The 15,814-nt window shown below is 42.3% G+C and overlaps 1 protein-coding gene across 1 annotated transcript in view; it reads left to right on the top strand.

Annotated features, from left to right (window-relative positions):
• The window catches only part of slc12a1 (solute carrier family 12 member 1), a 98,587-nt gene that overhangs the window by 29,875 nt on the left and 52,898 nt on the right, over nt 1–15,814 (top strand). Inside the window, exons 4-10 of the mRNA XM_034194196.1 lie at nt 2,165–2,260; nt 6,390–6,529; nt 6,635–6,745; nt 9,170–9,281; nt 9,388–9,515; nt 12,663–12,747; nt 12,997–13,157. Of these exons, the coding sequence (XP_034050087.1) occupies nt 2,165–2,260; nt 6,390–6,529; nt 6,635–6,745; nt 9,170–9,281; nt 9,388–9,515; nt 12,663–12,747; nt 12,997–13,157 (833 nt within the window). The remainder of the gene's footprint in view (nt 1–2,164; nt 2,261–6,389; nt 6,530–6,634; nt 6,746–9,169; nt 9,282–9,387; nt 9,516–12,662; nt 12,748–12,996; nt 13,158–15,814) is intronic.

The following is a 15,814-nucleotide window of genomic DNA, read 5'->3' as shown; positions in this document are numbered from 1 at the left end:
TAACATAAACAAGTCAAATCCGCATAAAGCAATTCATGATGCAAAACTCAGTTACACTTACAGAAATTTACTGCAATGGTAAAAGAGGTCATATTATCCACATTTACAGTAAACTAAGATTAATCATGTTTCTAAATGAAGAATATTAGAGTTTTTAGACCAAACATATCCCAGAGAAACCAAAATTACATTCAAAACAAATAATCTGCAACAAAAGAAAAGCAAATGTTACACACTCATTCTCCCTTCAAAGAGCGTGCGCCTCCCTCTGTCTCACACTGACTGTGTGCACATACAAACAGAGGTCAGGGTATCTCCTACGACAAGCAGGAGTCAAGATACAGATGTCTGTGACAGTCAGAAATAAAACATTTCTTAAAAAGCTGACACAGGTCCATGATTTGTTTCTGTTATAAGCCTTTGCGTGCACAGATGAAAGAATTTGTGACTTTGGGGATATTTAACATCAAAGTCAAACAACATGAAAAGTTGAGTAAAAACTGCCTGTGAATAATATGACCCCTTTATCTAATGAACCGTCTAAAACTAAGTCACATTTACAACTATGTGTACTGTACCGTTGGTTTGGAGGTTGATGATTATATAAAGAAGTGGAGCTCGCTGAGGGACAAATTGATCCAGAAAAAGCCACTGTTCCTGTGGTAAATTGCAATAAGATGTCCACCAATGCAACGGAGAACTTTAAAAGGGTCATGCGCATGTCGTAGAAGCATAAATCAGGCTTTAGGATTTTATGGTACCACACTCAAAAAAAATAACTGGCTCAGTGAACATAAAAAAATTATGTAAAGTCTTTCCACTCAAGTAAAATGTGTTAACATAGCCAGAAACAATTTTGCTGAGTGACCTAAGTGTAAATTTGTTGGGTCAACATGATGAATTTGTGTTGGCATGCTGACACAGGTGTGTGAGTGCGTGTGCACACACATGCAAATGGGTGAATGTGAGGCATCATTATGAAGCACTTTGACTGTATCAAATTGAAAAGTACAATGTAAATGAAGTTCATTTACCACTGGTTTGAGATGACTGGATATACACTCAAAAAAAATATAAACGCAACACTTTTGGTTTTGCTCCCATTTTGTGTGAGATGAACTCAAAGATCTAAAACTTTTTCCACATACACAATATCACCATTTCCCTCAAATATTGTTCACAAACCAGTCTAAATCTGTGATAGTGAGCACTTCTCCTTTGCTGAGATAATCCATCCCACCTCACAGGTGTGCCATATCAAGATGCTGATTAGACACCATGATTAGTGCACAGGTGTGCCTTAGACTGTCCACAATAAAAGGCCACTCTGAAAGGTGCAGTTTTATCACACAGCACAATGCCACAGATGTCGCAAGATTTGAGGGAGCGTGCAATTGGCATGCTGACAGCAGGAATGTCAACCAGAGCTGTTGCTCGTGTCATTTCTCTACCATAAGCCGTCTCCAAAGGCGTTTCAGAGAATTTGGCAGTACATCCAACCAGCCTCACAACCGCAGACCACGTGTAACCACACCAGCCCAGGACCTCCACATCCAGCATGTTCACCTCCAAGATCGTCTGAGACCAGCCACTCGGACAGCTGCTGAAACAATCGGTTTGCATAACCAAAGAATTTCTGCACAAACTGTCAGAAACCGTCTCAGGGAAGCTCATCTGCATGCTCGTCGTCCTCATCGGGGTCTCGACCTGACTCCAGTTCGTCGTCGTAACCGACTTGAGTGGGCAAATGCTCACATTCTCTGGCGTATGGCACATTGGAGAGGTTCAGAGTGGCCTTTTATTGTGGACAGTCTAAGGCACAGCTGTGCACTAATCATGGTGTCTAATCAGCATCTTGATATGGCACACCTGTGAGGTGGGATGGATTATCTCAGCAAAGGAGAAGTGCTCACTATCACAGATTTAGACTGGTTTGTGAACAATATTTGAGGGAAATGGTGATATTGTGTATGTGGAAAAAGTTTTAGATATTTGAGTTCATCTCATACAAAATGGGAGCAAAACCAAAAGTGTTGTGTTTATATTTTTGTTGAGTGTAGAATCAGAATGTTTAATACCATATCCTGTGACAAAACGGGTAAATATAACAACACCTGACAGAGTTGACATTAAAAATCTTTGAATATTCTCATCTGCATTTCAGGTCTGGGAACAGTGGTTATTGGTCTGAGCTGTGTGGTAACCACCATCACAGGTCTGTCTATGTCTGCTATTTGCACAAATGGTGTGGTAAGAGGAGGTAAGCCAGCGCAACCAGCAGGGGCAGGGGCTCTTACTATGACAGTAATAAGAGCATAATTGCATAATTGTGTGGTGTCGTCTTTGTCTTTGGTGGTTTTTTAAAAGCCACAGTTTGAAGATAGATAGATAGATAGATAGATAGATAGATAGATAGATAGATAGATAGATAGATAGATAGATAGATAGATAGATAGATAGATAGATAGATAGATAGATAGATAGATAGATAGATAGATAGATAGATAGATAGATAGATAGATAGATAGATAGATAGATAGATAGATAGATAGATAGATAGATAGATAGATAGATAGATAGATAGATAGATAGATAGATAGATAGATAGATAGATAGATGGGCATTAGGACAGTAATGGTTATAGAAGTCTGACCTTTGGCCCCATTGATGGTGAACTTCACCCAAATGATTGCCCAATGTTTAACCTTGCCAGGGCAACTCTGGAATCCACATAAATGTGTGCCACATTTGGTCCAAATCAAATTCCTTGACCTTTGCCAAAAGTAATTTTTAACAGCAATTTTGAGGCCAACCTTCATTGACTTACCAAGACTGACAGGAATCAGCAGAATGACCTTGAAGGAGTAGGCCAACAAACAGACAAGCAGACATGACCTTACCCCCAATGACTGACCTTTGACAAATTTGGTGTTGCTCTGCAATTTTGGAACCCATCTCTGTATGTGTACTTACTTCAATGCAAATCAGAGTAAAAAAACTTTCATTTTAACTTTTGACCCCAATGACCTTGACCCCAGTGACTGACCTTTGACCAATTAAACCTCTCCTGGGCAATTCTAGAACACACCTCAATATATGTGCCATGTTTAGTGCAAATCTGAGTAAAAAGTTTAATGTTAGACTCTAGTGACCTTGACTATTGCCAAGACAAACCCATTCAGGACAATTCTGGGGTTCACTGTCATCTACATATCAACTTAAGTGAAAATCAGCAAAAGGACTTGGGAGGAGGAGGGGAACAAATAGACAAATAACTCAGTTCAATTTATTTATCTAGCGCAAAATCAAAACATGTCAGCCATGGAGAACCACACCATACATTTTCTGGGCCAGGCTCAAAATGTCTCAGTCGCCCCTCGTATTTGTAGCAGTTCGTTCATGTTAATCCTCCAGTCAGCTGCTAAACACTATGTTTCTGTGAGATTCCAAAGATGGATAAACATCTGTGGGCAGGTTAAGCATCAGGGAGCAATGGTATCTGCACTGAACCTCTTCAGGCTAGTGGAGATGCTGTTCTTCTGCCATTGCAACAAGTCTTTGCTTCCATCCTTGAGACAATTACCAATATGATTCTGTCCCAGTCGCTTTCTGCTCAGTGATCAGAGCAGTCTGGTTTCATGCCTAATAATTAAATGACTGACCACATCATTAGCTCACTGAATTCAAGTGTGAATATTGGCAGGCTATACTGATTTTTATACTGTTTGATGCAGTTGACTCAGCTGCATTGTGGAGCAGTTTAAGAATTTTGGCCATCTTTAATAACTTGCTGGACATTAAAAGTGTCCTATACATACCTACAGAGAGTGGAGGGACAGTCTATCATGTCTAAATGTGTGGGTGCCTTTGTCAGTGAAGAAGGTTTTACAGACCTTCTACTTTGTGGCCAATACTGTGATTTTTGTGGAATCAAATGGCAGTGTGCCTGGATCTGTCCTAGAACAAGACTAAGAGCCAGGTTTTCAACAATGTTGTGCACCCACCAGAAATGTATCTGCATGTGGAGAAAGTGTCAACAATCACTTATGTTGCCAATGAGATTCATGTCTTTGGCAACTTGGTCTGTGATGTCAAGAGAAGTTTATGTCATGAGTCAGGAGATACCCGCACAGAGGTGTTTGGTGATGCCATTGCCTTTAGAAGAGGATGGTTCAAGTCTTCATGGTTCACCTGGTTGTTCCAACCTTATGATATGGTATATTGAAAGTGAAGTCTAATCATTTGCTTCAGGCAACGACAACTGAATGCCCTTCACACTTGGTCTCTCCACAGAATTCTCGGCTATCACTAGAATGACTTTGTGTCAAATAAGCAGTCAGTTAGGGAGAACCAGATGAGATGTACTACTTGCATTGTAAGTAAATGCAAGCCGTGTAACACTACAGTCACAATACACACTTGCCTGAGTGTGATCCACTTTGCTGGATGACAACACATGGTATAGCTATGGGCAATATCCTGCCTGTCTGATCTGGCATCAACAGAATCACAAATGTACAAATTTGTAAAAAGAGATAATGATTATAGTTAATCTTTATCTCACCACTGAAAAAATTGGACAGTATGATTGTTTAGCTGCAACATTGCTGTCATTGCATGTTCTGTCCATCTTGTGTGATGCTTTCATTTTGTCTTCTTCATACGTTGATAGCAGAAGGTCACCCCACTGAGTCTGGTCTGCTTGATGCTTCTTTCTTTATAATAAAAAATGATGAGGGAGCTTTTCCTTAACACTTTCAGGAATTTGCTTACCCATGGGTTAAATAAATCTAGCTCTTAGTCATGTGTAGTGCCTTGATGTGGTTTATGTCTTGATTTGGCACTGTATAAATACCTAGGGCTTTTCTCTGTCAGAAACGGGTGTCTCTGGGTAAGGGACAGGTTATTGACCAAGTGGAGGATTTCAAGTATCTCAGGGTCTTGTTCTCAAGTGGGAATAAGACAGAGTGTAAGATCGACAAACAGTCTGGGGCTGTGTCTGAGGTCCTGTGGATATTGTACCAGACTGTTGTGGTGAAGAAAGAGCTGCATCAGAAGGCAAGGCTCTCTACTTACTAGTGAATTTATGCTCCTATCTTCATCTATGGTATGGGCTTTGGGTAATTACCAAAAGAACAAGAGATTTAAATGAATAAGGAGCTGGGCTACCAATATGTAGACCTGGATTCAATTAATATGCAGACTTCCCACTCATACTAGACAATACTGAGACAAGACACTGCATTGTCTCAGTTCACCCAGCTGTAAATGGGTATCACCTTTGAATGGAGAAGTGACTTGGTAAGGGAATCTGCCCTGTCCAAGGAGAGGCATTGACTCTCAATTGCTTTGCAGACTCTCAAGATAAGCATGACACTAACCGGCCTCAGGGCTGGATTATAAAAGTCTGCTCCAAGATTATTGGAGTGCAGCTGAGGGACCTGAGCTCTCTTTGCAAGAAACGTGTGGTCCAGAAAGCCGGAGGGTCATTGATCAGCCTGGACACATTCTCTCCTCTGACTTTTCTCTCATGCCCTCCAGGTGGTGCTATTATACACCCCCACAGAAAACGAACAGATAGTCCGATTCATTTATTCCATCAGCCACCAGGCGGATAAATGCGGAAAAGTAGGCCGAGGCTGATTGTGGCCTGCACTGAATTTGGAGTCTGAAGGGTGTTTTACAGTCAAAGTTATTGTGTTATTAGTGCTGATCTTGGTAATCTTTGGGTACTGACAGGTGAGGGCAACTGTTGGCATGCTGCTATGAAAAATCTTGTATCTATTTTGTTTGTTCCCTATTATTCAAAGGCTCAGTAAGGCAGGTAACTATTAACTGAATTGCCCTCCAGGGATAAATATGGTTGTCTGATTCTGATTGTATAGAACTTACTTCTTCTTTCCAACACACCCATGCCTAATTAACAGGATAATCCAATTATTTTGCACCCAGTGCCCAACTTTGTGCTCAGTTTGCACAACCTGTAGATAGCAAAAAGAACATGGGCATGCCACACAACCATGTCACCACAGTTGAAGATATTTTGTTAATATTTAGTTTACTTTATGACCAAAAGGACAGTTTGTGTAGATCAGGGCTGCCCAGATTTATTCATAACTCTGACAGAGATTGGCTCAGCCAATGAGGAGGTGAGAAACACCAGAATTCAATAATCAGGTGCAAGCAAACATGAAAACATGCTGGGCAGATGCCCTCCAGGAACAGATTTAAATGGCCCTGGTGTATGTAGCTAAAGACACAAGCTTGGAAGCTTCACCTTAATGTCACCTTCTTACGGCCCTTGCTAGTTTACAGTCATCTTAACTTGTACTGACATTAAATCAGCAACATGTTGAAGCTTGTGCACTTGCTTCCAATTCTCAATTCAGGTGGAGCATACTACATGATATCTCGAAGTTTGGGCCCAGAGTTTGGTGGCTCCATTGGTTTGATATTCGCCTTTGCCAATGCGGTTGCTGTAGCCATGTATGTGGTGGGATTCTCTGAGACTGTGGTTAGTTTGATGAAGGTGAGTAGCCTTCTACAGGTGTTACCACACAAGTTGGCTTGAACACCTCCAGGATTTTTGAGATACCTTTATATATGCCTCCATCTTCTCTTCTGTTACCTTTAGGACCACAATGTGCTCATGGTGGATGAACTGAATGACATCAGAATCATTGGGTGCATTACAGTAGTGTTGCTATTGGGCATATCTGTTGCTGGAATGGAATGGGAGGCTAAGGTGAGAGATGTAGATAATGCCACCTGGTCATCTCTGCTCCTATCCATCCCACCTCACAGGTGTGCCATACCAAGATGCTGATTAGACACCATGATTACTGCACAGGTGTGCCTTAGACTGTCCACAATAAAAGGCCACTCTGAAAGGTGCAGTTTTATCACACAGCACAATGCCACAGATGTCGCAAGATTTGAGGGAGCGTGCAATTGCCATGCTGACAGCAAGAATGTCAACCAGAGCTGTTGCTCGTGTATTGAATGTTCATTTCTCTACCATAAGCCGTCTCCAAAGGTGTTTCAGAGAATTTGGCAGTACATCCAACCAGCCTCACAACTGCAGACCACGTGTAACCACACCAGCCCAGGACCTCCACATCCAGCATGTTCACCACCAAGATCGTCTGAGACCAGCCACTCGGACAGCTGCTGAAACAATCAGTTTGCATAACCAAAGAATTTCTGCACAAACTGTCAGAAACCGTCTCAGGGAAGGTCATCTGCATGCTCGTCGTCCTCATCGGGGTCTCGACCTGACTCCAGTTCATCGTCGTAACCGACTTGAGTGGGCAAATGCTCACATTCTCTGGCATTTGGCACGTTGGAGAGGTGTTCTCTTCACGGATGAATCCCGGTTCACACTGTCCAGGACAGATGGCAGACAGCGTGTGTGGCGTCGTGTGGGTGAGCGGTTTTCTGATGTCAGTGTTTTGGATCGAGTGGCCCATGGTGGCGGTGGGGTTATGGTATGGGCAGGTGTCTGTTATGGACGAAGAACACAGGTGCATTTTATTGATGGCATTTTGAATGCACAGAGATACCGTGACGAGATCCTGAGGCCCATTGTTGTGCCATACATCCAAGAACATCACCTCATGTTGCAGCAGGATAATGCACGGCCCCATGTTGCAAGGATCTGTACACAATTCTTGGAAGCTGAAAATGTCCCAATTCTTGCATAGCCGGCATACTCACTGGACATGTCACCCATTGAGCATGTTTGGTATGCTCTGGACCAGCGTATATGACAGCGTGTACCAGTTCCTGCCAATATCCAGCAACTTCGCACAGCCATTGAAGAGGAGTGGACCAACATTCCACAGGCCACAATTGACAACCTGATCAACTCTATGCGAAGGAGATGTGTTGCACTGCATGAGGCAAATGGTGGCCACACCAGATACTGACTGGTATCCCCCCCCCCCCCCCCAATAAAACAAAACTGCACCTTTCAGAGTGGCCTTTTATTGTGGACAGTCTAAGGCACACCTGTGCACTAATCATGGTGTCTAATCAGCATCTTGATATGGCACACCTGTGAGGTGGGATGGATTATCTCAGCAAAGGAGAAGTGCTCACTATCAGATTTAGACTGGTTTGTGAACAATATTTGAGGGAAATGGTGATATTGTGTATGTGGAAAAAGTTTTAGATCTTTGAGTTCATCTCATACAAAATGGGAGCAAAACCAAAAGTGTTGCATTTATATTTTTGTTGAGTATATATACAATTGTACACAAACATGACTCATCTTCAACCACTTATCCGGGATCGGGTTGTGGGGACAACAAGCTCCAGCAGGGGACCCCAGACTTCCCTTTCCCAGGCCACATTGAGCACCTCTGACTGGGGGATCCCAAGGCATTCCCAGGAAACTCTGGAGATATAAGATGCAAATTAACTTTCATAAAACTTGGCAATATAGTTTTGCCCATCCAGCTACATCACAACCATTTTGACATTTCAGAGAAGATTTCCTTTGAGTATAAGCTCACAGGAAATTCCACTGTCCTTAGTGAAAATTATGTGAAAGTGATTTAAAAGTCACTATAAACTGTCCACATCCCTTACTGTTAACCCCAGCAAGAAAAGAACTGATTAATTCAGACTATTCACAGAAAGTAAATCTCCTTGGGATTTGTGGCCAACATGTAGACCTAGATTTGAGTCCCAGTTGCACTACCTGCCTGTGTTTTTGGACAAGACGATACATCTGTACTGACCCAGTCCACCCAGCTATAAATGGATGTCAGCCTTGGCTGGGGAACTCACCTGAATCGGACAGGCGTCTTGACAAGGGGAGTCATTCTGTAGCCGAACAGGATCTGGAATTAAGCACCATCACCAATGGGCCTCAGAGCCAATTTAGGATTCTCCATGCTATTCATACATTGTGGCAAAATGTCAACGGTGTTACTGAAAGAGTAAATGCAGTTGCTTTAAATAGCGGGAAATACATTAATTAAACAGGTAGTCATAAAAACTGATGAAAACGGTTGGTTTTTATTGTGATAAATGTGATCATATTTGCATTGACATCCACAAAAATGGACAAAACAAGGAAATTTCTGACTTTGTCAGAGCTATGTGCTTTAAAAAGTACTGCTGTAGTTGAAACTTAAATCCATTTCATTCTTCTTTCTTCTAGGCTCAGATTATTCTGCTCATTATCTTGCTTGTGGCCATAGTAAATGTGTTTGTGGGAACATTCATTCCTGCAACCCCCGAAAAGAAATCCCAAGGGTTCTTCAATTACGACTGTAAGAACACAGCTGAGACCATATATATCTTCATTAGAAAAATAGTCCCCGTAGAATTAAAAAAAATTAAAACTTCATGTTTTCTTCTCATTTTTGTTTTGCACAGCAACAGTCTTCTTAGAGAACTTTCCTCCAGCCTTTAGAGATGGAGAGACCTTTTTTTCAGTATTTGGCATATTTTTCCCAGCTGCAACGGGTATCCTGGCTGGAGCCAACATCTCTGGTGACTTAAAGGTATGTTTTTCATACAAACAGAGTGTCAACATTCTGCAGCTTATCCTTTTTAAGGAAATTGCAATCATTTGTGCCATTCATAAAGGCACTGCAGATCTGACATACGAGGTCTATTAGAAAAGTATCCGACCTTATTATTTTTTTCAAAAACCATATGGATTTGAATCACGTGTGATTGCGTCAGACAAGCTTGAACCCTCGTGCGCATGCATGAGTTTTTCCACACCTGTCGGTTGCGTCATTTGCCTGTGAGCAAGCTTTGATTGAGGAGTGGTCCACCCCCTCGGCGGATTTTCATTGTCAGGAAATGGCGGAATGATTTGGGCTTTTTTTCCATCAGAATTTTTTCAGAAACTGTTAGAGACTGGCAGCTGGAAACCATTCGAAAAATTTATCTGGCTTTCGGTGAAAATTTTACGGGCTTCACAGAGAATAAGGACTGTTACTATAGCTTTAAGGACAGCTTTAAGGACGCTCGGCGCGCCACGGTCTGTGCCACCATCGAGAACCACAAACCACCGGATCATTTCTAAACGGATGGCTCTGTGGAGCCGGGACCGTCGTGTGCACTTTCTCTGGTTATCACCAGTGTTGGGGAAAGTAACTTTGGAAAGTTACTTCATTAGTTAATCTATACAGTTATATTTTACAGTTACTTCTTACATTTACTTCATTAGCAGCTGCGGACACCTTGTCAGCAGCTGCTGAATGTAATTAATAAAGTTACTCATAATCTAATTTGGTTATTTTTAAGATTTAGTACTCAGAAAAGTAACTATTAGTTACTTTGCTGATTAGTTACTTTTCTGATTGCTCAATCTTATGAGTAACCAAGTTAGATTACTCGTTACCTTATTAGTTACATTACTTATTAGTTGCAAGTTTTCTGCAGATTCTAATAAAGTCATTGCATAAAAGTGCTAATGAAGTAACTGCATAAAGCACCTGTATAAAGCAACTAAAAAAGTAACTAAAAAAGTAACTTGTCAAAGTTACTTTCCACAACACTGGTTATCACAAGAGCTGGACATCAACCATTTTCCGGCAGATTTCACTTTTAACAAGAGATTTTGTCATGGAAAGCCGAGTAGAGGCTTCGCGCGTCACGACCGATTTGCTGATGGAGCGAGACAAAGGAACACCTCCGTGTTGGTCTCACAGGACGGCTTTGAGATGGCGTTCAGACAGCTGTTGGTGGTTTTTCCGTCGAGTGATTATCCGAGAAATTGTGGATGTGCCTGGACATGCCAGAACATGTCCCGTGAGGCTTCATCACGGCGTTGCTTTGCGCCATGTGGCACCGCTGCAAAGCGCGGAATTCCTCCGCACGCCTGTCTCAATGTGCCAAAAAAGTGCTGATGTCCACGTCTTTTCACAATTCCTGTGCTAGTCAGACGATGTCTCGGATAAAACACAGCGTCCAGTTTGGAAATGAATGGCACATTCCACTGTTACAGGAGTTTTTGTCATGGAAAGAGGAGCGGAGGCTTCTCGCCTCACGGGACATGTTCTGGCATGTCCAGGCACATCCACAATTTCTCGGATAATCACTCGATGGAAAAACCACCGACAGCTGTCTGAACGCCATCTCAAAGCCGTCCTGTGAGACCAAAACAGAGGTGTTCCTTTGTCTCGCTCCATCAGCAAATCGGTCGCGACGCGTGACGCCTCCGCTCGGCTTTCCATGACAAAATCTCTTGTTAAAAGTGAAATCTGCCAGAAAATCACTGATGTCCAGCTCTTATGATAACCAGAGAAAGTGCACACGATGGTCCCGGCTCCACAGAGCCATCCGTTTAGAAATGATCCAGTGGTTTGTGGCTCTCGATGGCGGCACAGAGCGCGGCGCGCTGAGCGTCCTTAAAGCCATCCTTAAAGCTGTAGTAACAGTCCTTATTCTCTGTGAAGCCCGTAAAATTTTCACTGAAAGCCAGATAAATTTTTTGAATGGTTTCCAGCTGCCAGTCTCTAACAGTTTCTGAAAAAATTCTGATGGAAAAAAAGCCCAAATCATTCCGCCATTTCTTGACAATGAAAATCTGCCGAGGGGGTGGACCACTCCTCACTCAAAGCCTGCTCACAGGCGAATGACGCAACTGACAGGCGTGGAAAAACTCACGCATGCGCACGAGGGTTCAAGCTTGTCTGACGCAATCACACGTGATTCAAATCCATATGGTTTTTGAAAAAAATAATAAGGTTGGATACTTTTCTAATAGACCTCGTATGTACGTGACTGTTTCAGGGAGGGATACAGTGGGGTATTTGATGGGGCTGTAGCCCCACCACAGTATTTCTACATTTCTCTATTTTTATTATTATTTTGTATGATTTATTAGTCATTCCAGTGGCACCCACCTGTTACTTTGGGAGATGCAGGAGTATCATTTGCATTGCGAGTGAATGCCAGCTACCTATCCTACCTTGCCAGCTATGTATCCTACCTTATCTAGGCACTGACCATCATGTCTCTGGTTCCTCACCTAAGACATGCCTGGGAAGAGCTTACGGAATCATGAGGTTGCTAGACAAAGGTGTTTGGCAATGGCAATATCTTTGCCGGAGAATGAAGGTCCAAGTCTTGAGGGTCCTGCTGCTTCTTGTCATACTGTATGGTTTTGAGACTTGGACTACTAGTCTAGTGACCTAAGGCAATGACTAGATGCCTTTGGTATGAGGTCTCTTTGGAGGATTTCTGGGTACCACTGAAATGACATTATGTCAAGCAAACGGTTACTTTGAGGGACTCAAATGAGAAGTATCACTTGCATTACGATGGAAAGACCACTAAAAAAATTTGGCCAGGTGTTCTGTTTCTCTGCATATGGTCCAACATGCCAATACCTCAATGCTGAGGACCCCAGCAGCTGAAAAAGGACAAGGGGCACCCAAGTTTCAACTGTCTGTGACAGACAGATGGTCACTTTCAAGTGATGGGGATGGACTAGTTTTCTGCTTGTGTGGTTGACATCTAGGACTCAACAGTTTGAAGTGTGGTGGATTTTGTGGTGATTTGACCTGACTATTTCTTTTTTTCTTCTTCTTCTTCCTCTGTGTCTGCATTTATTTTAAATTTACACAATTTTACACAAATTCTACACAATTTTTTCAACATGTCTTCTGACACAGATTTGTGTTTGTGTACAGGATCCCCAAAAAGCCATACCTAAAGGCACCCTGCTGGCCATCTTGATCACTGGTATTACCTACCTGGGTGTGGCCCTTTGTGTCTGTAAGTATCAAAAAATAAAAATAATTTCCTCCACTGTGGACATCTTTACAATCTGATATTAACCAAAGTTTAAATTTTTCAATAAATTTTCACTCTCTCAGTGTATCCTTATGTTGCCATTTAGAACATGTTGGATACCCTCATAATCTTTGCCTGATTAATAACCAAGGATTAAAAAAATGAATATGAAGTTTGTCTGTGAATTTTGCTATGCTACTTTTAACGGTTGTGTCTTCTCTATTTGGTCAGCTGCCACTGTTGTCCGTGACGCCACAGGAAACTTAACAAGTGCCTTCAACTTATCTGGAGTACCATGTGATGGTCCAGCTGTGGCTGCCTGTAACCTTGGGTATAATTTCTCTTCCTGCAGCGTAGAGACCTGTGACTTTGGTTTGATGAACAATGTTCAGGTACGCAGCCTCCAAATTTAACTGTATCATTCTGTATCATCACTCACTAGCTTGCCTCTATTGGTGGTTGGCTCTCACTGCGGTATTGTATCACTTCCTGTTCCGGAGCACAGCGGTGTTTTTCTGTATCTGTTAGCTGTTTAATCTGCGCAGTTAGATTGATCTAGTTATCTAGATTACGATTTGTTTCCCAGTGTAATCTTTACGTGCCTTAACTAAAGCACTCCCTCTGCTGAATCACCTCTAAATTATTTACACATTATTCACTTTGCGTGTTTTTAGGAATCCGCTAGCTTAGCGTAGCTACTAGCTCTTAGCTGATTTAGCATGGCGGCTTCTCCTGTCTCTCCCGCACTTTTCTGCTCTGGGTGTGAAATGTTTAGTTATTCCTCGGCCTCCTTTAGCAGTAACAGTACTTGTAATAAGTGTAGCTTATTCGTAGCTTTGGAGGCCAGGCTGGGCGAATTGGAGACTCGGCTCCGCACCGTGGAAAATTCTACAGCTAGCCAGGCCCCTGTAGTTGGTGCGGACCAAGGTAGCTTAGCCGCCATTAGTTACCCCCTGGCAGATCCCGAGCAGCCGGGAAAGCAGGCTGACTGGGTGACTGTGAGGAGGAAGCGTAGCCCTAAACAGAAGCCCCGTGTACACCACCAACCCGTTCACATCTCTAACCGTTTTTCCCCACTCGACGACACACCCGCCGAGGATCAAACTCTGGTTATTGGCGACTCTGTTTTGCGAAATGTGAAGTTAGCGACACCAGCAACCATAGTCAATTGTCTTCCGGGGGCCAGAGCAGGCGACATTGAAGGAAATTTGAAACTGCTGGCTAAGGCTAAGCGTAAATTTGGTAAGATTGTAATTCACGTCGGCAGTAATGACACCCGGTTACGCCAATCGGAGGTCACTAAAATTAACATTAAATCGGTGTGTAACTTTGCAAAAACAATGTCGGACTCTGTAGTTTTCTCTGGGCCCCTCCCCAATCGGACCGGGAGTGACATGTTTAGCCGCATGTTCTCCTTGAATTGCTGGCTGTCTGAGTGGTGTCCAAAAAATTAGGTGGGCTTCATAGATAATTGGCAAAGCTTCTGGGGAAAACCTGGTCTTGTTAGGAGAGACGGCATCCATCCCACTTTGGATGGAGCAGCTCTCATTTCTAGAAATCTGGCCAATTTTCTTAAATCCTCCAAACCGTGACTATCCAGGGTTGGGACCAGGAAGCAGAGTTGTAGTCTTACACACCTCTCTGCAGCTTCTCTCCCCCTGCCATCCCCTCATTACCCCATCCCCGTAGAGACGGTGCCTGCTCCCAGACCACCAATAACCAGCAAAAATCTATTGAAGCATAAAAATTCAAAAACAAAAAATAATATAGCACCTTCAACTGCACCACAGACTAAAACAGTTAAATGTGGTCTATTAAACATTAGGTCTCTCTCTTCTAAGTCCCTGTTGGTAAATGATATAATAATTGATCAACATATTGATTTATTCTGCCTTACAGAAACCTGGTTACAGCAGGATGAATATGTTAGTTTAAATGAGTCAACACCCCTGAGTCACACTAACTGTCAGAATGCTCGTAGCACGGGCCGGGGCGGACGATTAGCAGCAATCTTCCATTCCAGCTTATTAATTAATCAAAAACCCAGACAGAACTTTAATTCATTTGAAAGCTTGACTCTTAGTCTTGTCCATCCAAATTGGAAGTCCCAAAAACCAGTTTTATTTGTTATAATCTATCGTCCACCTGCTCGTTACTGTGAGTTTCTCTGTGAATTTTCAGACCTTTTGTCTGACTTAGTGCTTAGCTCAGATAATTATTGTGGGCGATTTTAACATCCACACAGATGCTGAGAATGACAGCCTTAACACTGCATTTAATCTATTATTAGACTCTATTGGCTTTGCTCAAAAAGTAAATGAGTCCACCCACCACTTTAATCATATCTTAGATCTTGTTCTGACTTATGGTATGGAAATAGAAGACTTAACAGTATTCCCTGAAAACTCCCTTCTGTCTGATCATTTCTTAATAACATTTACATTTACTCTGATGGACTACCCAGCAGTGGGGAATAAGTTTCATTACAGTAGAAGTCTTTCAGAAAGCACTGTAACTAGGTTTAAGGATATGATTCCTTCTTTATGTTCTCTAATGCCATATACCAACACAGTGCAGAGTAGCTACCTAAACTCTGTAAGTGAGATAGAGTATCTCGTCAATAGTTTTACATCCTCATTGAAGACAACTTTGGATGCTGTAGCTCCTCTAAAAAAGAGAGCTTTAAATCAGAAGTGCCTGACTCCGTGGTATAACTCACAAACTCGTAGCTTAAAGCAGATAACCTGTAAGTTGGAGAGGAAATTGCGTCTCACTAATTTAGAAGATCTTCACTTAGCCTGGAAAAAGAGTCTGTTGCTCTATAAAAAAGCCCTCCGTAAAGCTAGGACATCTTTCTACTCATCACTAATTGAAGAAAATAAGAACAACCCCAGGTTTCTTTTCAGCACTGTAGCCAGGCTGACAAAGAGTCAGAGCTCTATTGAGCTGAGTATTCCATTAACTTTAACTAGCAATGACTTCATGACTTTCTTTGCTAACAAAATTTTAACTATTAGAGAAAAAATTACTCATAACCATCCCAAAGACG

This window comes from Thalassophryne amazonica, chromosome 2 (assembly GCF_902500255.1).
Source record: "Thalassophryne amazonica chromosome 2, fThaAma1.1, whole genome shotgun sequence".
In the NCBI taxonomy this organism is placed as follows: domain Eukaryota; kingdom Metazoa; phylum Chordata; class Actinopteri; order Batrachoidiformes; family Batrachoididae; genus Thalassophryne; species Thalassophryne amazonica.
The sequence above is the reverse complement of the archived record's forward strand: the minus strand, read 5'-3'. Positions and strand labels throughout refer to the sequence as shown.